Genomic DNA, 23,504 nt, shown 5'->3' on the forward strand with positions numbered 1-23,504 from the left:
CGGTCCTGAACCACAAATCTCTCTTCTTTTCCTGTGTCCAGCAACAATGGTTTCATGTAAGGTAAGTAATCCAAGTACTGTATTTGTTTCTGCTTTTGTCATTATGGTTCTTTCCAAAAGCAAGAAGACATATTTGAGGTAAATCTGAGTATTTAATTTAGAGGATGAGATGGCTGGATGGCATCACTGACTTGATGGACATGAGTTTGAGTAAGCTCCAGGAGTTGGTGATGGACAGGGAGGCCTGGTGTGCTGCAGTCCATGGGGTCTCAGAGTCGGACATGACTGAGCGACTGAACTGAGTATTTAATTAAATAGAAAAGGAAGAAAACTAGCATGATACCTACAGATTAGTTTGTCATTCTCCTTTCTCTCTAAAGGCTGTACTTAGGTCAATGAAATGGAATGTGTGACTGTTCTGAAGGAGCAGAATGTAGTTGGAGGGATGGGGGAAGAAAAAGGCCTATCTAATATTGTGTTTTTTAGGTTTCAAAGACTTCAAAATTGTCTCAGGTAACCAAACTGTTTCAAAAAGTAATAAAAAAGGGTGGTAAACAGACTCATTCATTGGGTTCTTCCTACACACATTCAGATTCAGATACAAACCCAGATGTACAAATGTACGTGTAGTCATATTTTAGAAGGGAATTTTGAAAAATCTAGCTCTCTGTGTTATCTGGATATGCATATGAATGACAAACCACCATGTTTATTTAAATGAGATCATTAGTATAGGATCTCACTTCAAAATGTGTAATCATGAAAAATAAACACAGCTGAACACATGCCAGTAGAACTGTAGTATCTTTCTAAATCAAAACTCCCCGACACATTCAAATTTAAGTCATTTTTTTTTTAAGCCTCTTTGAATGAGGAGCAAAAATACGTTGAGATTTGCAAAAATAGATTTTAAAAATTTCCCCCTAAAGTTAGTAGCTTTCCAAAGGCAGAAATTCAAGTCAGCAGGAATACTTCAGATGATTAATCGTCCAGTTGACTCAATATGTTCCCTTAGCTACAGAGAGCTGCCGAGCACTATGAGAGCACATCTCCAATCTAACTCTTTTAAAACCTAAAACCTACTCGGCCATCTTTCTTCCTTTCATGTAAGTGGTTAGGGTCAGGGAGGAGAGGGAGACAAGCAAGTAAGAATCATCCCAGTGCCTTTATAGAAGGCTTTGTGCCAGATCCAAGCCAGAGTAGGGAAGAAGGGCATATGGTTATTTTTAAAAAGCCCTGCAGAGTTGAATTTGATAAACTTGGCCAGTATCCTTATGCCCTTTGAGAGACACTGAAGAATACAGGTTTCACAACAGGAGGCCAGGAAGTCAGAACCATGATATGCAGATAAATAGTTTGATTAATTGAACTTCAGGTAAATTCTCCCACAAATACTCCATCCTCCTTCAGTACTCTTCCCCCTCTATGCTGCTAAGTCGCTTCAGTCGTGTCCGACTCTGTGCGACCCCAGAGACGGCAGCCCACCAGGCTCCCCTGTCCCTGGGATTCTCTAGGCAAGAATACTGGAGTGGGTTGCTATTTCCTTCTCCAATGCATGAAAGTGAAAAGTGAAAGTGAAGTCGCTCAGTCGTGTCTGACTCGTAGCGACCCCATGGACTGCAGCCCACCAGGCTCCTCTGTCCATGGGATTTTCCAGGCAAGAGCACTGGAGTAGGGTGCCATTGCCTTCTCCTCCCCCTCTATAGACCCCTCTATTAGCAGCTAGTGACTTTAGGAAAAACAATTGCTATCTTCATTCCAATTATAAATGAAAACTTAAAACCTAATCAAATTAAGATAGAGTCACTACAGAGTAGCATTAGTATCTGCCATCCATGAAGAGGGAAGGCCTCGCTGGTGGCTCAGGCAGTAAAAAATCTCCCTGCAACGTGGGAGACCCACGTTTGATCCCTGGGTCCGGAAGATTCCCTGGAGGAGGGCATGGCTACCCACTCCAGTATTCTTGCCTGGAGAATCCCATGGACATAGGAGTCTGGTGGGCTACAGTCCATGGGAATCACAGAGTCGAACACAACTGAGTGACTAACACAGACAGTTGAACAGAAAATGTACAGAAGAGCCATTAGCCTCCTAGACCCTTGAAACTTTCTTTCCTTTAAAATTAAAACGTTCTTCATTTTTAATTATCACTCCTGTAATAGAATTGTCAGGTATTATTTTCACTATAAATTAATGTTTTAGTTAATTTGTATATTAAATATTTTCTGTGGATTGGCCTAAAGACCATCTAGATTTTTTTTTCTCCATGGCAAAATAGGTTCTGAGTTCAAAATATCCACTATACAAAGAAGTTTGGAACCCTTTTCCCAGCACAAGCACCTACATTACTGTACTGACCATTTCCTCCTGTGCAGCAGAAGCTGTAGCTATCAGCCCAGCGCCATGGGGGGCAGAGACCGAGACGTGGGCTGAGGAAGAGGAAGTGGCGCCGGCAGAGGTGACGGAAGCCGCCGAGGGAAAGGCAGCCGCGCAGGTGGCTCCGAGGGCCGCTGCTGGTGGGGACGGCGGCACTGCGCCCGCTGAAGGCACCGGAGCAGCTGAAGCATCCAAATGAGCAGAAGGAGGCTCTTTCCCTTGAACACCAGGCCCATACTCTTCCCTTTTATTGGTTGTGAAATCTGTTCCTAGAAACCACACATTAATTCCATTAACACGTTTCCAAGTTAAGATTACTTTTCTCTTCCCGACAAGGAAAATCCGTCCTAGCTAAAATTTGGTCCCACAGAAATACAGAAATGTGTTATCACTGGATATGTCAATAGGGTTCAGTGAATACACTATGTCAGTGTTGGCTGGTTAATGTCAGCATTAACCATTAAAGACTTCAGACCACTTTGACACATGACAGTTAATGAGTGATTTGCTTTTATGTGAAAAGAAAAAAAAAAATTAGGTACTCACCTGGGACCTTACAACCACTACAATAATACAGTCACACTGTGCCTAAGGATTTATGTTCTTTCCATTATTTCATACAACTACCCTGATAAATGGCCTGGTATTTAGATCTTTAGAATAATTTTCTGATAATCACCCTACCCTCTTCATTTACCATCTATCACTGCTATTCTAACAAGACCAATGAATTTTTGTTTAAATAAACTTTTTAGAGACATTTTAGGTTTACAACTAAACTGAATGAAAGTATGGAGTTCCCATATACTCCCTGTTCCCACATACCCACAACCTCCCCTACAATGGATATTATGCACACAGTGATACATTTGTTACAGTCGATTAACCAACACTGACACATCACTGTCACTCACAACTTGTGGTTTAAAAACCAATGTATTTTTAATTCTTGATTTTTTCAGCAAACAGTAATAGATCAGTTTGTAACACGAAAATCTTTACTTTTGATCCTGTAGAAGAAATGAATTCTTGCAGGTAGATTATATGTCATGAATTAAGAGCATATTTGTACACAACTGATTTAGTGACATATAGTAACCTTTTCTCAGAACTGAAACTTAGTCTTAGATCAAAGAAATATAAAATGTCAGCTTCCAGAAGCTAGGATGAAGGGTCCTATTCTAGATTTTTCCCTCTCAGTATGAGGATTTGGTTAAAATTTCCATTTGAGACTGTATATGCACGTGTGCTTAGTCGCTCAGTCAAATCTGACTCTTTGTGACCCCATGAACTGTAGGCTGCCAGGCTCCTCAGTGCACAGATTCTCCAGGCAAGGCTACTGGAGTGGGTAGCCATTCTCTTCTCCAGGGGATCTTCCTGACTCAGGAAATGAACCCAGATCTTATTCTTTACCATCTGAGACACCAGGGAAATCCATATATACCTGATATCAAACATCAGGTGAGGATTTCAATATTCAGTCACTGAGATGTTTCAGAATATTTGAATAGAGGGCATTGTGTAACCCTATGTTTAAATGGTTTTCTATGTTGTCCTCTTTCCATCTAGAAATTTGGGCTACTATGTAAGTTCTTGTCTTGAGAATATCTTTATATAAAATTGAGCAACAGTTACTTCATTAACAAACTTTAATGAGGATTATAATGCCTAGGTCCTTTGAAATAATTTGGAGAGACTAATTCAATATAAAAAGTTAAGACATGGGCATTATGTCAGCAAACTTAAGGGCATTATGTCAGCAAGCTAAACATTTTTTTCTTGTGCTTTTAACGTATCTCTTTACATGATCTGAGAGACGATTCAAGCCTTTAGAGAGAAAAGCTTCTTGGGATGAAGCTTTTCCTTATGGCGATGGTTTAATTGCAGATTCAAAAACCAGAAGGAAATTTCAGTGGATTAAGTGTATAGCTTCCATAAACACATTTCAAGAAATTACCATTGTAACTTGATAAGATACGATTTATTTTATGTAAACATCATTGCAAAGCAAGGAGTAGAAGCTCAGCTAGATTTATTACTGTGCACGAGAGTAAGTACCTATCTCAATTATTCTTTTTCTTTTCCAATATAAAGTTTGCTGAATGTACAAGAAGAGTTGATCACTTAGGGTATAGAATTTTTTAGGGGGTGGTGGGGGGGCTCTGTGAGGCAATTACCTAGAAACAAAGATTGTCTTGGTTTGATCTGAAATGTAAAACTTGAAGCTATTCTTGAACTAACATGGAAAAATAAAATGGCTATTGTTTCAAAAAAATGATAGAACTATATTGTTGACAAGATATGAATTAAGTTTATTTTCTACAAACTGTTATTGATGAAGACATGGATAATATGTTCATGTTTCTGAAAAGTAATCTGTACATGGCGGGAGGGAATAATAAATATTATTTCTAACCAAAAAAAAAATAAATAAATAAAAATAAATAAAAAGACTGCTTTTGCTTTGAAAACACACATACACACTGAGTTTTAACATGTTTTTCATGAAGTGACTCTGATTGTCTACTTTTAGGTGGGCGGCAGACTTATCAGGTATGGAACCAGTATCGTAATTATTCTAACTGGACACATTTTTCAGCTAGAAAGTATTTTTATACTGTTCCTAAAACTACTTTAAAAATTGGCAGGTATCCTTTTAAAGGCCATTTGTATTGTCACAATTTGTCTACCTCACAGAAACTTCTCGGAGACAGCAATGGCACCCCACCCCAGTACTCTTGCCTGGAAAATCCCATGGACGGAGTAGCCTGGTAGGCTGCAGTCCATGGGTTGCTACGAGTCAGACACGACTGAGCGACTTCACTTTCACGTGTTGGAGAAGGAAATGGCAACCCACTCCAGTGTTCTTGCCTGGAGAATCCCAGGGACGGCGGAGCCTGGTGGGCTGCTGTCTATGGGGTCCCAGAGTCGGACACGAATGAAGCGACTCAGCAGCAGCAGCAGGAGAAACTTCTATCTGAACTATAAGATTTATTAGGACACTGTACAATATGATGCACTGAGGATTATGGCTAGCAAATTATTGGAAGAAATTTAAAAAATTATAAAAAACAATTATCTTCAGGGGACCAGGAATAATTTTCTTTTCTCTTGAGAATTTTAAAAATTCTATTTTAATAGCTGTTATTAAAATGCCACAAGACTTAATTATCACAGAGCAAGCCCAGCATTAGATTACAATGAGCTTTTGCCTTTGGTAGCTTCATCAATACTAGAGTGTACTGCTGATGTGTGTCTTACTATTCCTGCCATCTTTTTCTTCCATTGTTATAATAAACAAAGCACACGGCCACGCAAAACCTCTCAGATTCCAGAACCTGGCATTAGCTACAGATGACAATAGACTTAAAGGCAACAGGAGCAAAATAAGTCACATTGTATAACGATCAGAATACACATCAGAAATCCTACTATGCATATTTGCCCGTAGGAGACACTGCTGTATTTGAATTTAAAAATTTAAGATGGTAAATATATTGAGGTGGTAAAACACTGTATCCTAAGTCAATTCACAACCTTAAGTAGGTTATGTTAGACTTCTTGTAATCGAATGTAGCAAGTTCTAATGATTCTAAGTTCTCACTGCACTTGTGAAACCCAGTACATGTTTTTATAAGTAGATAGTTAACTTCTTCAATTTAATATATTCAACTTGCTAACAATTAAAACTGAAAGCAGATTCTTCAATCACTGGACATGGTACATTTGTTTCCAGCATTACTACTCAATTAAAAGCCCACTTGTTGGAGAAATCCAGTACTCATTTGGGTATCAGCAAGATAAAGATTCAGTCTTGAGGGTCTATCTGAGCCTAAGTCTCTAACTTGCCAGGGGTCCACAGACCACGACTGCTTTAGAAAGAACACAACTTGCCTGAACTCACCACCATCCACAGCACACACATTTGAAATAAAAAATATTTGTTGGTGCTTTGAAATGAGGGCATAACAAGCACAGACAAGTTGTTCACAGGACTGAAATCATATTAACGATGTTACAAAATAAAACTGTGTCACTGATGAATAATCTGATTTTCAAGCAGGATTTAAAAATACTGCAAAAATGTTCACATATTTATATACATTAAGTTTATGAGGCCAACTTAAGACTGCAACAATTATATCATTACTAGCCTCTTACATGTTAAGTGTTTTTTGTCTTTTAAAGTGCTTGCAATTGTATTTCATTGCATTTTCACAAGAACCCGCTATAAAGCAGGTAATGAAGATTTATATTATCTTCTTTGTTCATAGAAGAAATTTTAGTTTTCTAAAACCCAGTGAGCAAAATAGGCCCCATTGTAAATTGGTGGCAAAGCTGTTTTATGTCATGAGGATGATAAGAATCATTCAGATCTGAGCCAATACATGGACTTTTCTTGACACAGCATTATTTTAGTTGACTTCTACAGATAGGCCTATATTTGTATTTGTTGAAATGAGTTTTAGTTGAGGCCTCTCTTACACTGGAAGACAAGCAAAAACGGGGAACCATGAATAGACAAGAAATATTTAATCAACAAAACAGTTCAAGGCATTTGGCTACTTAGGAAACAAGCAGAAATTTTATACTTAAAGGCATTACCATTATAGTTAAAAGAGCTTTAAAATAATGTTATATATTCAAAGCATTATTACAGCACTGAGCCTAAATATTAACAGTTTACTGGATCAGATATAAGATACTGTAAGTAACCATGACAGAGAGAATTTTCATGGCAGATTTAAAACTGGATATAACATTATGATATTTAAAATAGTGTTTGGATAAGATACTGGTTAAGAAAATTAGTGCTGCAGACCACACCAGTCACTGAAATCTCCTCAAATCCTTTTTGAAAGTAGGCAGAGAATCTTAAATAAACACTAACCTGTATCACCTCTGTTCTGAAATATCGTCATGGCCTCAAGATTTAACGCACACACACCCCTCATGAAGGCTTTCTTCATGGAATCTTCAAAGTGCTCTTTTTCATGCTGCATCCTTTGGATCTCAGCTTTTGCATTTTCCAAAGCTCCAGTTAACTAAAATCAGGAGAATTTTTAAAAAGAAGAAAAAAAACTGAGCTACAAGGAAGAATATCATTTATTGTTTTAAAAAAGAGACTTCTTATACTGTGAAGTTATTTTCGTATGAAATACTAAAATCACTTTAGCATACTTCTTCCACGGAGTCTCAAATTATTTTAAAAGATGCATTTTACCTCCAGTGTCTCCATCAACACAACATTTTCATTCTTAACTATAAGGTCAAGGTTTAAACAAAGGGAATTTCATACTGGCTTCAATCAGGACTGGTGTATTCTAATTATACAAAAGGCTGTTATTTCTTACCATATACTTTTATGTTGGATAGTAAAATATCCTGCCAGCAACAGTACCTGATTTCTTTTCTTTTTTTTTTAGCTAAGTGTTATCTACAGAATTTAAAGTGCAAAGTGGCATTAGGTACAACACCTACCCACAGACCAAATCTAAAGGGACTACGTTTTTTTTGCATGTCATTGTCAATCACAGAATGTTATTTGCATAATAAAACTTTTAAGAATTTAGTATTATAATGATGAAAAAAAATTTTCCTTTTAATATTTGATTTCAAGAGGCCTACTGCATTCTTCAATATGGTGCTTATTTTCATTTTGTGTCTCAAATGTTTTCACTTGGAAACAATGTTATATTATTGTTATAAGTCTAAATAACTTCAATTTATATATAACTGCTTTATCAAACTTATAAAAACACAGTTTATTTAAAATAACATAAGGATAAACTTTTTTTTTTAACTAACTTATTTAATTGGAGGCTAATTACTTTACAATTGGAGAAGTAAATGGCAACCCACTCCAGTATTCTTGCCTGGAGAATCCCGTGGATGCAGGAGCCTAGCAGGCTACAGTCCATGAGGTTGCAAAGAGTCAGACACGACTAAGCGACTTCACTTTCTACTTTACAATATTATGGCGGTTCCTGCCATACATTGTCGTGGATCTGCCATGGGTGTAAACATTTTTGTTTTTAGTCTTCATTTTTAGCTAAATAAAGGCCAGAAGAAGCCTAATAAAGTACACTTTCTTAGAGAGGTAATGATCTGTGGGTGATTTACACTTCTAAGAGAAATGTACATACAAGAGATTTACACAGGTCTGGAGGTCAAAATTATAACTGGCTAAAAGAATAAAGTCTGTAAGTCTGACTCAGCGCTGCTCCTTCCCAACAGTCTATCTGAACCCACACCACAGTGAATGAAACTTGAGAAACAGGTTTCTTCGCCATTGAGTGATGGCTACTCAACTTTTTAATTTTTACTTAAAAAGGAGAAAATAAAGCAAAAAATGTCTACCAGAGCAACTTTGGCTTCATAGTCATTGGAAATCTGGACACAGACTTCTTCAGCTCTGGCTTGACAAGCTCGTTCCACCACCTCTTTCCACTGCTTCTGTACTACGGCCCGCCAGCCTCTCCAGACTTTCTTCAGTAAAGTTCGCTGAAAATACTGGTCAGCTAGTTTACTTTCATAAACCTGAGTGAAAGTAATACACAAACCCAAAACACAGTGGACTGGTAAATACACTGGCAGCAGCAATACAGAACATAGCCTGTGGGGTAAGCGGGGTGCCTGCGTTACCACTTCACAGCGTGTACTCACGCTCTTCTCATGTGCAGACGGGACGGGCTTAGGGAGGTTAAGCGACACGCCCAGCCCACACAGGCAGAAAGTGCAGAGCCAGCCCTGCCTCATTCCAGAGTCTAAGCTCCTATCCATTACATCACGGCTTCATGCAACTCATCAAGGTAGGGGAGACACAAAACACCCGATGGAAGAAAATGAGTGACTTGCCCATGCTATCTTGGTTATGAATCTGATGACCTTCTGGCTGAGAACAGGACTAGGAGCTGGATGGCAGAAAGGGTGGCGGTGTGGCTCGAGACGGCCCTTTCTCTCCAGCTTGGCGGCCACCGTAAGCAGATGAGTTTACACACTCTGCCATCATATTTTACAGCAAACTTTTGCCATCATATTTTATAGCAAATTGATCCTAGCAGGAACACATGCTATTCCTCTATCAAAGAATTTAAAGTCTCCTGAAGAAGCATTTCCAATTTTCAATTTTCTTAAAAAAAATTTTTATTCAAAAAGTGATGGCAACTTAAACTCTTTCAACTAACATTTGAATATAATATATTATCATTATGTCACCCAATAAATAACCTTCCAAATAGGACTCAATTTTAAATAGCCCTTTTAAATATGGTTAATGTAGATTTAATCTACTGGGAAATAAAGGAAAGCACTAAGAAGCACTCTTAAAGGAGAAATCGTACTCCATGACAGTAACAGCCTTTTCCTTAAATATTACTCTCTTGGAACTAAATGCATAAAGATTACTCCATGACTCACATGATTATCATAAATAAAATACATCTATACGTATGTATCTCCATCCCCTACATTCTTGAGTCTTTGTCTTCTTGTGGGATACATATATACTTTCATACTTTTCTACTTCTGATACAATCATCTACTATTTTCAATTTATATTTACACTGATATACTTAATTAAAATAAATTAATTAAAATTTAATAAATTAATTAAAATTTAACATATTCACGTAATTAAAACAAACATATTCAAGTTTAAATTATACATAAACTCAGAACAATTTTAAAAAATCTTTATGGACATGGATTTTTAAAATTCTTATTGAGGCAAATTACACAACAAACATTTATGCAACTTTATAATGTATAAATATAGTACTGCCTCTTTAAAGATGATAATTCAGGCATTTTAGAAGTAGAAACAATATAGGAAGCTTATGATATGCTAAAGATGATAAATTCATGTAATTAAATCTGAGGTCGAATTAGTTAAAGGGGTTCCATAACCAGGACATATGTAATTTAGGTACACTCTGTATTTAACCTACCATGAGGCAGAAAATGTGTATCAACAAGTCAACAAAATATAAGGAAGTATTTTTTCCCCAAACTGTACCAACATCAAGTTTAAAATAAGAGTAACATTAAATTAATTTTGACTTATTAAAAAACAAGTCTTTCTCTGACTTGAACAAGAGTTCTAATACGTGATTCTAAATGCTTCTGAGTTCAGAAGTCTAATAAATATCAATCAGCTTTTGTTTTTCACACTTACATCCTGCCTTGATTTGACATGGTTGATTCGCCAGTGGAAGAATGTTCTCATCAACTCTATCCTTTCCTTTTGCTTGCCTATTGCATGAGACAAGCTAGAAATCACCTGTAAACAGCAACGAGTAAAATGACTTTTTCATATATCAAAAAATGCTAGAAAGAATACTTACGGATCATTACTGTATTCATCTAGGTAACCTCATTATCTTTAAAAAGACCAAAAAACTTCCCCATGTGAATACACTACTTATCAATGAATGAAGGGGAACAAAAGAGGAAAGAAATCTTCATTATGTGTATCCTAGTAATAATCAATAAAATGTTTAGGTGTATGAAAATTAATATGATCACTGGCATTTAATTCAAGAAAAATCATCATACATTGGAGAGTTTTGCTATGTATACAAAATGTTTTTATTCACTAGACTTGAGGGCAGAGACCAGTTTTAAAATATATTTCTAGTCCCTAAGTACCTTTAATAGCTTGGATTAGAAGTTCCTCAATAACTGTTTAATGATTTTCTGGATTCAACAAACTCATAAAAGTAAATAATAGTTACATTTTGGTGTACTTTTTCGGCGATAGTATTCCTGTTCTCTTTAAAAAAAAATCTATGAAGGCTTTTAAATCCTGAGATAATATTCTCTCTTATAAAGAACTGAACAACTGGGCCCATTAAAAGAGATTTAGTAAATTAGGCATATTTGCTGAGAGATATTTATTCTGGTTCTTTAAATAATTTCCAAAAGTGGAAAAGGGCAGGCATTCTAAGATACTAGTAGTATTCTATTAAGCTGTGTAGTGGCACATAGCTGTTCACTTTGTTTTCAAAAACTAGATATGCATGTATACTCTTTTTGTGTGATACACTTTGAAACAAAAAAATTTAATAAAATATTTTAAAACTGTCAAGGACAGGGTTTTGAGGGTAATATAGAAAATGACTGACATTAGTATCATTGTTTCAAAAAAGCAAGCAAGTTATGTAAAATGACTGATTCTACACTGCATCCTATGACACTCTCAAAAAATGTATTTAAAAAATAACCACAGTCTTATCTAGTTCACTAGAACAGTGAGGGCTGCATCTGCAGACAAGTAGCTGAGCTGTCTGCTGTTCTCCAAAAGCCACCGTCCTCCTAGGGGAGCTGTAGGTTTGCTGCCCATCTGCTTTGTTCAAGGCGCTGTTGGGAAGCCCCAGATTAGCACAGATTTGAACCCTACTCAGTGTTCTTGCCTGGAGAATCCCAGGGACGGCAGAGCCTGGTGGGCTGCCATCTATGGGGTCGCACAGCGTCGGACACGACTGAAGCGACTTAGCAGCAGCAGCAGCAGCAGCAGCAGCAGCAGCAGAACCCTACTCTCAAGTTCTTTAAGAGGCTAACAGAAAGCAAAACACACAGTGCTCTTGTGCTTATCAACATAATGAAGACAGGACTTCATGAATGAATAAAGAAATATCACAGATGGAACGTGGGATATCTATACCCCTCTAAAAGGATGGTTTAAAATGTGGGTAATGCTGGATCCCTGACATTCTCTTTAGGGCAGTTAGGAAGAAAAGATGGGGAAGAAAAAAATAGTGTTCCCACACTCAATATAGCACTCTTTGAGCACACTGAATGTGGTGGCCAAGATAAAATGACATGATCCTAGCACATTTAATATGAAGAATAAATCTTATTTTTATGTATCTACTTTTCTACTAGTTTCTGAAGTGATCTTCCCTTTGTATCTTGTACAATCTAAACACTCAGTTCCTGGCATTTATTACCTAACAAGACATTTACTGACTCTCACTTAAAAAGCAGTATGAGAAAGAAGACCTCATCTTTTCTCCCAATGGAGACCTCATAGGTTTTCTGCAGCTCCTTCAAGCTGTTGATCTGGCTGTACAGTTGTTTTAAATCTGCTGCATGTTTCTCTCTCTCTTTTTTCATTTCCATTCGGTGCCAGTCAATAAAATTCAGTCTCCATTTACTTAGTTCAGATATGATGTTTGTCTGAAAAATAAATATGCTGACAATTAAGTAGTTTGCTCCTTAATGCTCCTCATAAAATGACACTGAAATTAGGAAAAAAGTTAAAAAACTCAAAACAAGCATTCAACATAAGAGCTATTAAAAAAAATCCACTAATGAAAACGTGTGCATGTTCAACAAGCCACAGCTCTTCTTAGTTCACACACCATACTAAGTACATACTTTTTTCTCCCATTTTAAGTTACTTTTATGAAATCTTGGATGGCATCACTGACTCAATGGACATGAGTTTGGGTAAACTCCGGGAGTTGGTGATGGACAGGGAGGCCTGGCGTGCTGCGGCCCATGGGGTCGCAAAGAGTCGGACACGACTGAGCGACTGAACTCAACTGTCATTAAAATTTTTTAGGTCTCATTCATTAATAACTAGGACAAATAAAGTCAAGGACTTAAATATCCATATTTAGGTGAATGAGAGAAAAAGGAAATGCAGGACCATGGCTGAGGTCAAGCCACTGGACTGGGATGGTATTTAGACAGAGATGAACAGTGGAGACCATCAGAGTTGATGTTTTCTTCCTGCAAATCATTCATCACAATGGGCACCTTACAATGAATTGCTAAGACTGATCGCTTTTTACCCTACTGACTGGCATAAGTAAAAAGACCAAATAATCATGTTATCAAAAAACAGTAGGGATAACAGTAGGGTTAACTGAACATGTGACAGTCTTGAAATGGTTGGTGGTGTACTACCTCAGTGGACTTACACCATGGTTAGAAGCATGAAACCTGTTTCATGGAGAAAAATTATACCAAAATTTTACTTCTAGAATTTAAGGTTTCAAATATTGGAGAAAATATAGATGCCACAAAACTCTGATGATCATAATTTCTCCGTGTATGTGAATACTCAGTTTAGTTTTCTCAAACTATGTTTCAGAAAAAACTGTCATTTTCTCCACTATATTTTAAGCTGCAGAAAAACTGCCATTTCTGGAATACTTTGTTTTACTTAGGGATCACTAACATCACCAAAATAAAAATAAGTTCTTATCAATTTATCAGTTATACCTTGTGGTTGCTGTAAGTGGCTATAAAATGAATACATGTTGCTAAGATTGGGTCTTGTGCTTCATATAAAACGAGACCATTCCATTAGTCATAGGTATGACGTGGGAAAGGTTCAACAAGTGTCTCTCTCAGTCACACACAGGCTGAGCCATTCAAAATACTGGAGAAGTTCAGGGGAATATGCAGAGCTGTTCCAGCAACTATTTAAAACTGTGCTATTCCAAGTATGGCTTCTGAACTGTCACCCGGGAGCTTGTTAGGCAGTGCTCCATCTTGAACCAGGACTGACTAAGAAGTTGCAGTTTATCAGAATCCCCAGGTGACTCATATGGACAGTAACGACTGAGAAGCACAGATTTACAACACTGGACTGACCTTTGGCAGCTACAGTTTGTTTCGTTTTGAACTTTTTAATTCAAAGAAATGAAGAATAAACAGTGGTCTCGAGCAAAACTGCTACATTACATATTAAACAACTGTAATACCTTAAGACCTGAACTCCAGAGATCAAGCACATTTTCCATCTTTTGAAGGTTTTCATCAGAAATAAGAAAATCGGTCACAATTATTTCATGGGCATCGACAGGACTGGAATTAGACCCTGGTGAGGAAGAGTCAACTAAAAGATTTGAGCTGAAAAAATCCATGACCGGGTGAGGCGGCTTCCTTGGGGATGCTGCTGCTGGTGAAGAAAAGGAAAGTTGGAGTAATCTAATCTGCGTTCTAATCCAGCAGTTTTAAGAAAAAACGCCACACATTATAATGCATTAAATCTGTCTTAAGTGTACTGTGCATCTTATATAATTATTTTTAAAAGTACTGCTTAACAAATTATCCATAGTAGCATTTAAAAATCCTTGCAGTAAGTAATATGCTGAAATTATTCCCCTCACTACCTGGATAATATTCACCAAAGCACAAAATGTTGTATATTAACAAAAACAAGCTAAGGAAAAGTCATACCATCTGTCTTTGAATGACTTGAAGTATTTAAATCACATCCTTTTCCAACTTCCATCCTTGTTTCTCTCACTGCAGGGCTATTTCCTGATGAAAAGAAAGAGGTTTTTCTTTTAATTAAACCTAATCAGTCTTATATAAAATACCTAATCACACATACCTAATAGAAGAAGGTAGCTGTGCGTAAGTAAGATTTTAGAACAAGGAAAATACAGTAGGCTAGGGACAGGAACACTAAGACAAAGAATAAGAAGGAAGGAAAAACTGTGAGACTTAAAAAAGTCTTATTGCATCATTAATAAGTTTAATTCACCCAACAAATATGGATGAAAAAGAATTCAGTTTACTAGTGGCATTCAGTTCATACTGATATAGTGTAAGTGTCATGTCCTACAACACTGGACATTTCTAGGGTCTGCTGCTTTTCACTAGCTCTACTAAAACCTAAGTGACACTGGTTCCCTCCAAATAGGGACTTCTTCACTTCTACCTCAGAAACCTTTAGTCAATACATGGCAAAAAGGAAACTGGAAAAGAACCTCACAAGGATGGCTTTGTCAGACGCTTAGATACTTGGCCAGCTTCAACACAACCTTCTTTACACCAAGCAATGGCAATACCAAGAGTAAAGAGAATGGGGTGATAAATTTACAAAGTTCACTCTAACTAAGTCTATGTATGAATAAGAATGTCTAAATTCACTGAATTTATGCACTTTGATCTCAAATACTTTTTGGAAAGGGCAGAGCAAATACAAATACTGTCATTGTTGTTGCTCAGTCGCTCAGTCCTGCCCAACTCTTTGCAACCTCATGGACTGCAGCACACCAGGCTTCCCTGTCCTTCACCATCTCCCAGAGCTTGCTGAAACTCATGTTCATTGAGTCAGTGATGCCATCCAACCATCTCATCCTCTGTCATCCCCTTTCCTCCTGCCTTCAATCTTTCTCAGCATCAGGGTCTTTTCTAATGAGTCGGCTCTTCACATCAGGTGGCCAAAGTACTGGAGCTTCAGTTTTGGCATCAGTCCTTCTAATGAATATTCAGGATTGATTTCTTTTAGGATTGACTGGTTTGGTCTCCTTGGAAGTCCAAGGGACTCTCAAGAGTCTTCTCCAACACCACAGTAAAAAGCATCAATTTTTTGGCGTTCAGCTTTCTTTACAGTCCAACTCTTACATCCATCATGACTACTGGAAAAACCATAGCTTTGACTATATTGTAGATGCTAGAAAAGACAAGCATTCTTAGGTCCCAAAGACTCTGCGTATGTGCATGTGGACTCAGTTATGTCTGACTCTTTGCAAGCCCATGGACTGCAGCCTGCAAGGGTCCTCTGTCTGTGGGATTTTTCAAGCAAGAATATGGGAGTGGGTTGTCATTCCCTCCTCCAGGGGATTTCCCGACCCAGGGATTGAACTCATGTCTCCTGCATGGGCAGGCGAATTCTTTTGCCACTGAGCCACCTGGAAAGCCCCAAGTGATTGCTGTAGGAGAGTATTTGGGTTTGGGTTTGCTCAGTAGAAAATGCACGTAATTAAAACATGGTCAAGATCACTCATAGAGAATGAATAAATCCAAGTGTCATATCTCTTGAAGATCAACAAAATTTGGGCAGAAACTGTTCAGTGCTAGTATGTTTCAGTGTTAGAAGAAATACACGTTTTGAGGTTCTGGTCCTGTTCGTTGATCTTGTGCTGTAGGATGAGAAGCAATGAGACTCCACGACTACGGGGGAGAGGAATGGCAGACAGCAGGGCTGTGGCCCCCAAGGCGCCCGAGAGCCTGTGGCTGAGCTGGCTGTGCTGTGCGCTTGGAGGAGGGTTTTTGGGGTTTACCTACTGCTAATAACTGATCATTATCAGGGCTGATTCAGGAGGGTAGTCTGTGCCCCTTGAAAAACACTCATTTTGAGTGAGCTGTTTGGGATCTTGTATTGAATAAGGAACAGACAGTAAAAGGAGCTTCATCCTCCTTTCTCCACCTTTCACTCACTCATCTATCAACACACATCCTGGTTTGTATTAGTTCTCAGTTCTTTCAGTAACACAGTTCCCAAGTGGGTTCGTCCTCGTGGTGACAATTCAGACAGTCCTCCAGGCCCAGATAAATGCTGCTGACAAAGTCCGATCACGTGGTCATGAACTTAAGGGGTTCTGCGGGCTATCTATGGACTATCTCCAGTTTGGGGGCTTGGGAATTTCATTTCCAGTGTTTCTCGGCATAAAACCATTGTATTGAAAGAGATGCAACACCCTACACTAAGAGACATGTAATTGCTACAGTGTTTGCTTTAATTTTATGATTTTTCATGACAGTCAAACGAAGTTCAAATAAAAATTCAACTGTCATATAAGAGCCAAGAAAAACATATTAAAATGTAAACTCTCCCCCAGATGACAGACATATACTGTTGATTGAGAAGAAGCACTACAGAAGTATTTTCACTATCATAAATCAACAGAATTAAAAAGCTCAGTAAACATCTTAAATTAAGGGACATCTTGAAAAATATACATAACCTGAATTTTGAAGAATATCATCAATTGTAGCAGGAATTTTAATATCTGGCACTGCTTCTCCCTTTGAATGAGACGGCTGTGAAACACCTGCTTCAATATTTGGAGTCACTATAGCGTAACGAAGCAGTTCTTCATACTCTTCCTATGAAAAGCCAACAACAAAAAAAATGCATTATACCCCTGTCACAATGGACATTCTGGTAAAGGAATGGTCACAAAGATGTTTTCTACTCCAGTTTCCAAAACAGTATGCCCAAACAACAGAAAGAAATGTGTACTTGGGATTTATGTTTTTCATTCATCATTTACTTACTCTCTTGTAGTAAGTGAAATTTCTTAAAAACAAGCAAGAAATTCAACAAATAGACCTACCCCAATTTCTTCTGGTGATAATGCTTTAGCACCCATATGCTTTCAGCATGTCAATTTAAAGCAGTGACACAAAGATTACTGGGGCATTTTCCTGAAGCCTATCAGCAGCTACAACACACAAGAACCTTCTCTCAACTGGCAACTGCTTGCAGGGGAGAAAAAGACCCAGTCATGCCTGTTTGGAATTTAGTTCCATGATGCTGTTCCCAAAGACTCTACAGTGGGAGGGTCTAGGGATGAAAAGTAGTTTTGGCTCTTATCGCCTCCTGCCCCACCCAATTCTACAACCACCCTGAGTCTCTTTTCATATATAAGCATGGAAAGAGTCTAAGAGAAATACTGGTAGAGAAAGAATAATAAGGTGAAAAAGAGAACACGAATGCCAACCTGTTCAGTTCTACCTGCTGGCAACATCATGGCACATGAGAAAAGAGGATTAAAAAATGGCAGGTCACCAAGGGTAGGCACTACAGGAATATTCCTCAAGGTTAAAGCAAAAAGGAATTTCCTGATACAGATAGATAGATATTTGTTTAGCCAAGTCAAAAAAAATTCTCTCAGTACTGGAACTTAGTCTCTGTTCAAAAGGGGCTGGTCACTGAGGCCACATATATTCCTATTAAGGACTTCTAAGAGTCTTTTTTTTTAAATTAATTTCTTTATTTTGGCTGCACTGGGTCTTAGTTGTGGCATGCAGGATTTTTAGTTGCACATGCAGCTAGCTGAAGTCCCTCTAAGGGTCTTATGGCACGGACCTAGAGAACGTCTTTGCATTAGGAATTGGGGGAAGGTTTAAAAGCTATGAAGTGTCTTACTCTATTATTTAATATTAATTTTTCTCCATAAAAAGTTCAGATACAGAAAATTCCATTATCATCATTAGTCATAAGTGTCTTATTATTTGATTCACCATCAGGATGAAGAGTTAAGTGATGCTCCAAATTACCTCCTTGAAATGTCACAGTAACTACGTGCTGAATTGAATTAACAGAGATTGTCTACATCAAAGAAAGAGCCCCACCTTTAATAAGAACATTAGGATACAGTATGGGTGTTTGAAAATTAGTAACCCGTATTGTTTCCCTATGGGTTTCTGTGAGTAAGAATACTTAACTAAACACACCCAAGTATTTTGCTATCTTTAACTTTTTAGAATCCACTTCCTCTGGAGGCAGTAACAACTAGCCAGCCACATCAGCTCTGCTCAGTTAGCTTATTACCACAGGAATAAACTGTGCCTCAAGGAATGGAGGGGAAGGGACAGTCAATGACTTTAACTTGAGGCTTCCCTAGTTTGACCTCAGAAAAGGGAGAAAGATCCAAACACATATTTCTAAGTTCCCACAACAATCAGTATGAGTTAAAGGGGATGTAAATACGTATACATTAATAATGTTTAATATACATATATATTTTAACTGCCTTTAAGGGAAAAAATGGAAAAATTAGTCATTTAAACAATTATTTACATTTCATATATGCAGACACAGGCCACATGGGTTATTTTTTAGTTTAGGATAAATATAAATAATACCATCTTCCTTTTTCGTACCTTTTTAAAAAAATTGGACTATAATTTATTTTTATGAATTTATTTATTTTTAATTGAAGGTTAATTGCTTTATAGTATTGTGTTGGTTTCTGCCAAACATCAACAGGAATGAGCCACAGGTATACCCATGTCCCCTCCCTCGTATACCTCCTTCCCACCTCCCTCCCCATCCCACCTCTCGAGGTTGTTACACAGCCCCAGTCTGAGCTCCTGAGTCATACAGCAAACTCCCATTTGGCTATCTGCTTTACATGTGGTAACGTATATTTCCATGTTACTCTTTCATACAACCCACCCTCTCCTTCCCTCCCTGCCCCAACCCCATGTCCCTAAGTCTGCTCTCTACGTCTGTGTCTAAGATTGGAGTACAACTGCTTTACAATGCTGTGTTAGTTTCCGCTGTACAGAAACGTGGATCAGCCATAGGTATACATACATCCCTTCCCTCTGGAGCCTCCCTCCCACCCACCCCTCTGTTCCACACCTCTAGGTCATCAAAGAGCACTGAGCTGAGCTTAATAATCTCTCCTTAACTGTCAAAGGTAACCTGCCTTAAGGTAAAAAAGAACCCTAATGACCAAAAATTGTAATTCTGCCTCCCCCCTCAATCGCTGGACTGATGTGACCCTATAATAGAGCTGAACCCATGCCTACCAAGTGCGGTCAGGGCAACTGGCTGACACTTCAAAGTTGTGATTAGAGGAAATGATAAGTCAATAAGTACTACGGATGCTGCCCATCCTTCAGCATTTATCATCATCGGTCTTATGAAGCATTCACATGTTGGAAACAGTAATGAAAATGCCCTTACGGGGAATACTGATTTATGAGGGGCTTTTGTACTAAGTGTCTGGTGTTAAATATTTACTATATATGTCAAAGTATATAGTTACTTTATGTTATTTTAAACATTATTTTTGGCATTTATATTTTTAAATGTTTCCAGTAATGGAATATGGGAAGGCTTTCAATTGTTGTCAAGGACCAGTAGAGTCATAAGTTGAGGGTTACTAAAAACAGAATCTCAGTTAGGGTAGCATTCTAAGCACAGGTAACCAATAACACAAAATGATTTCTGGCATGTCTAGAAGATTCTTCCCCCTCCATCTCTTAAAATTCTACTCTAGAGATTTCTTTTGACATAAAGCTTTGTTTCTCGACAAAAATGACAACACGAGATCTTACAAGGTGTTCACATTATAAGGTCTTATAAGGGTTCTGGACCCAACAATTACAAAGTGTGATTTGTAAGCAATTCTCCAACACCACTTGGGTGTCTCAATTCTGACACTTTCCAGCAGAGGCGGCATCAGATTCCACAGGTTGAGGGTTAGTCCCATGACTGCCCTCCCTGCCCCACACTTCAGATGCCAGTCCAAAGCCAGATTATCATCTGTGCTTCAGACCAACCAGCTATGGACCAGAGTGGGTTTGACTCATTTGCTAGAGGGTTCACAGAACACAGAGAAACATAATACTAGACCGCCAGTTTATTATAAAAGGCTGTACTCCAGAAACAGCCAGAGGGAAGGGATATACAGGGCAAGGTACGAGGAAGGGGTGTGGCGCTTCCATGCCCTCTCCTGACAGGCCAGTCACTCCGCACCTCCACGCGTTCTCCAATGGGAAGTTCCCCAAACCCAGTCCTTTTGGGTTTTTATGGGTCTTTATTAATAGGCACAACTGATTAAATCACTGACCACTGGCGACTGATTCAACTTCCAGGCCCTCTCCCCTCCCTCACAGTGGGGGAGTGTGTGTGATGGCAATTTCCAACCAGCTAATCATGTGGTTGGCCTTCTCCTGGCAACCAGTCTTCATCCTTGGCTGAAGTCCAAAAGTCATGTCATCAATGTAACAAAAAATACCTTCATTTCCTCACTAGTTAGGAAATTCCAATATTTTTAGGAGCTCTGTGCCAGAAATGTGAGGATGACCAAATATTTTTATTATAAATCACAGTATCACTGGTATGCCTAAGTTAAACCGTTCTCTTTTGAAGAAGTTGGAATACAGAAAAGATGAAGGATGCAGTAAAGCACTGTCACCTAAAAAGAAAGCACGAAATGGGGGAGATACCATTCAAAAGGAAGGCAAGGATGAAACATCTATGTCACAATTTCAGACCACTTTTACCCTAGTAAAAACTCACGGATACTTTTCCAATAGCTTCCCAATTCCTCAACCTGTAATTTCAATTAAAGGAACACATTTGTTTCATAAAATATTTCCCTAAAGCTTCTGTCATCTTCCACGGTGTCAAACGCCACTTATTCTACTTAGGCATAAACATACCATCCAGCTTTTCCCCTCTTAAGAGGGAGAAAACCCAAGATAGACCATGTCAGTATTCTCCCATTTAAAATCTACTCTAGAAATCTTAATCCATATTTTTGATGGTAAAACGTTTAGAATTAACAGGAATTTAAAACATTTCGTATAAAAGCCACACCTTGCATAGTCGGTGTACCTGTCACTGCCCAGGTCCTGGGCACCAGCGGGTGCTCGATGGTGCGGCAACAGGGGCCAGAACCAAGAGTGGAACACTGGGGAGTCTAGGGCCCCAGAACTCTGGACAGTTTCCACATCAGGCTGATTTGCATTAAAGTGAAAGCAACACTCATGAGACAGAGCTACAAAGAGAAAATTTCAACCAAAAAAGTGTTTCTTCAGATTTTCAGCTTCTCCTCTCATTTTATTTTTTGGAGCTTTGGTACAGAGAATGCTAAAAGAGTTCATGATTATTTTCTGAAAGGTTAATTAAAACAATGCAAGGTATTTTTCCAAGTGTGTAAAATAATTCCCAACATTTGATATCATTATAATTTTACACACATTATAAACATATTATAGTTATGAATGTAAAGGCATGAATGAATGAGAAATGTATTCTTAGGTTTTCCTCATACCGTCATGTATTTGAAATAAGAAAGTCATAGTAAATTTAGACATGTCTTCCTACCTGAAGATCTGAGGAGACAGAACTGCCTCGGTCGGAGTCTTTTTGCAAAACCGGAGGTGAGCATATCTCCCCGTCTGATGACATTCTGTATAAATACTATAAAACAGTAAAAGCTAACTTTAGTTTATTTTTTTGCAATATTTAAACTAAAATAAAATGCTTTCTAAATATGAGTGTATGTGTGTGTGTATTGTGTGTAATTACATCCTATCCTGGAAACAATAATCATTCAACATGTTAAAATCATTCAACATACTGAACACCCACAGACAAAAATCACTGGGTAAGAAAAAAATACTCAGCTCCCAAGTAGGGAGCTTATGATGTGGTCAAGGAGATGAGGTAAACACATGAAAAGACTAAAGGAAAATGGAAGCTCCTCAGAAACAGCCACAGCGGGGGGTGTGGATCATCATAGAGTGTGACTGATGTTGAACAACGCATGAGCACCTAGATGCTGTGTCTTCTCCTACGAGACACTGAACCCAGAGGGAATGAACGATTTGTGTAAATTCTCTGCTTGGGGAACTGACCTTTTGGGAATACTCTTTTAAGAAAAGCAAGATTATACAGAACAACAAATTCTAATACCATGCAAAGAAACACTGTTTAAGATCTTAACCAAAAAATAAGTAATGATATAAGTACTATTAGTGACAAGTACATAAATTATTTAAAAGGCAAATAATGACTATTCAAAATGATCTGAATACCAGTTATATGTAAGACTTGGGGAAAAAGGTAAGATGAAGAAGTCCTTGTCCTCAAGGACTTTGCAATCTACAAGAAGGGCTAGACATGCATATACTGCTGCTGCTGCTAAGTCGTGTCAGTCATGTCCGACTCTGTGTGACCCCATAGACAGCAGCCCAACAGGCTCCTCTGTCCTTGGGAGTCTCCAGGTAAGAACACTGGAGTGGGCTGCCATTTCCTTCTCCAATGCATGAAAGTGAAAAGTGAAAGTGAAGTCGCTCAGTCGTGTCCGACTCTTAGTGACCCCATGGACTGCAGCCTACCAGGCTCCTCTGTCCATGGGATTTTCCAGGCAAGAGTACTGGAGTGGGGTGCCACTGCCTTCTCTGCTTTGAGCAGCAGTATGATTTTAAGGATGTTATAAATTTAATTACTTTTGAAAAAAGTGCTGTTAAATACTAAAACAACAGAAGCACAAAGTAGAAAGGTTGGAGTAGCCTGTTTCATGGGGTAGGACAGTGAGGGTGTGAAGAAATGGGAAGAGCCGACTGGGGTGTTGAGACCTGAAAGACAGATAAAAGATTAAAGGATATGTGCGGCAACAGTGCAGCATAGGCAAAGACAAAGAGATGTAGACATATATGCCAGGAACTTCAAGTATTTTGTGAGGCTGGAGCAAAGGGCACAGATCAGGGTTTGGCTAAGGATGAAACAGGCAAGGTGAGGAGCTGCCAGATCATGGAAGATCACAGTTACATCATGTTAAAAAGTTTCGCCTTTTTTCTAGGAGAAGTTATTAAACTCTTAATTAAACAAGTGATAACATGATCAGGCT

The 23,504-nt window shown here is 38.3% G+C and overlaps 1 protein-coding gene across 11 annotated transcripts in view; it reads right to left on the bottom strand.

The window, feature by feature from the left end:
- The window catches only part of POC5 (POC5 centriolar protein), a 31,209-nt gene that overhangs the window by 5,073 nt on the left and 2,632 nt on the right, over window positions 1-23,504 (bottom strand). For 5 of the 11 annotated variants that reach the window (XM_061429998.1, XM_061430000.1, XM_061429996.1 and 2 more), the window contains 9 exons: window positions 21,977-22,072; window positions 17,091-17,232; window positions 14,572-14,655; window positions 14,094-14,290; window positions 12,379-12,555; window positions 10,553-10,657; window positions 8,737-8,916; window positions 7,268-7,421; window positions 2,359-2,645 (listed from right to left, as the gene is read on the bottom strand). In XM_061429998.1, coding sequence (XP_061285982.1) covers window positions 2,359-2,645; window positions 7,268-7,421; window positions 8,737-8,916; window positions 10,553-10,657; window positions 12,379-12,555; window positions 14,094-14,290; window positions 14,572-14,655; window positions 17,091-17,232; window positions 21,977-22,060 — 1,410 coding nt within the window. In that variant the 5' untranslated portion in view covers window positions 22,061-22,072. Of the gene's footprint in view, window positions 1-2,358; window positions 2,646-7,267; window positions 7,422-8,736; window positions 8,917-10,552; window positions 10,658-12,378; window positions 12,556-14,093; window positions 14,291-14,571; window positions 14,656-17,090; window positions 17,233-21,466; window positions 21,916-21,976; window positions 22,073-23,504 lie in introns of those variants that run through there. The other 6 variants (XM_061430002.1, XM_061430001.1, XM_061429994.1 and 3 more) reach the window with 4 other exon arrangements.

Source organism: Bos javanicus, chromosome 10 (assembly GCF_032452875.1).
Source record: "Bos javanicus breed banteng chromosome 10, ARS-OSU_banteng_1.0, whole genome shotgun sequence".
Lineage (NCBI taxonomy): Eukaryota > Metazoa > Chordata > Mammalia > Artiodactyla > Bovidae > Bos > Bos javanicus.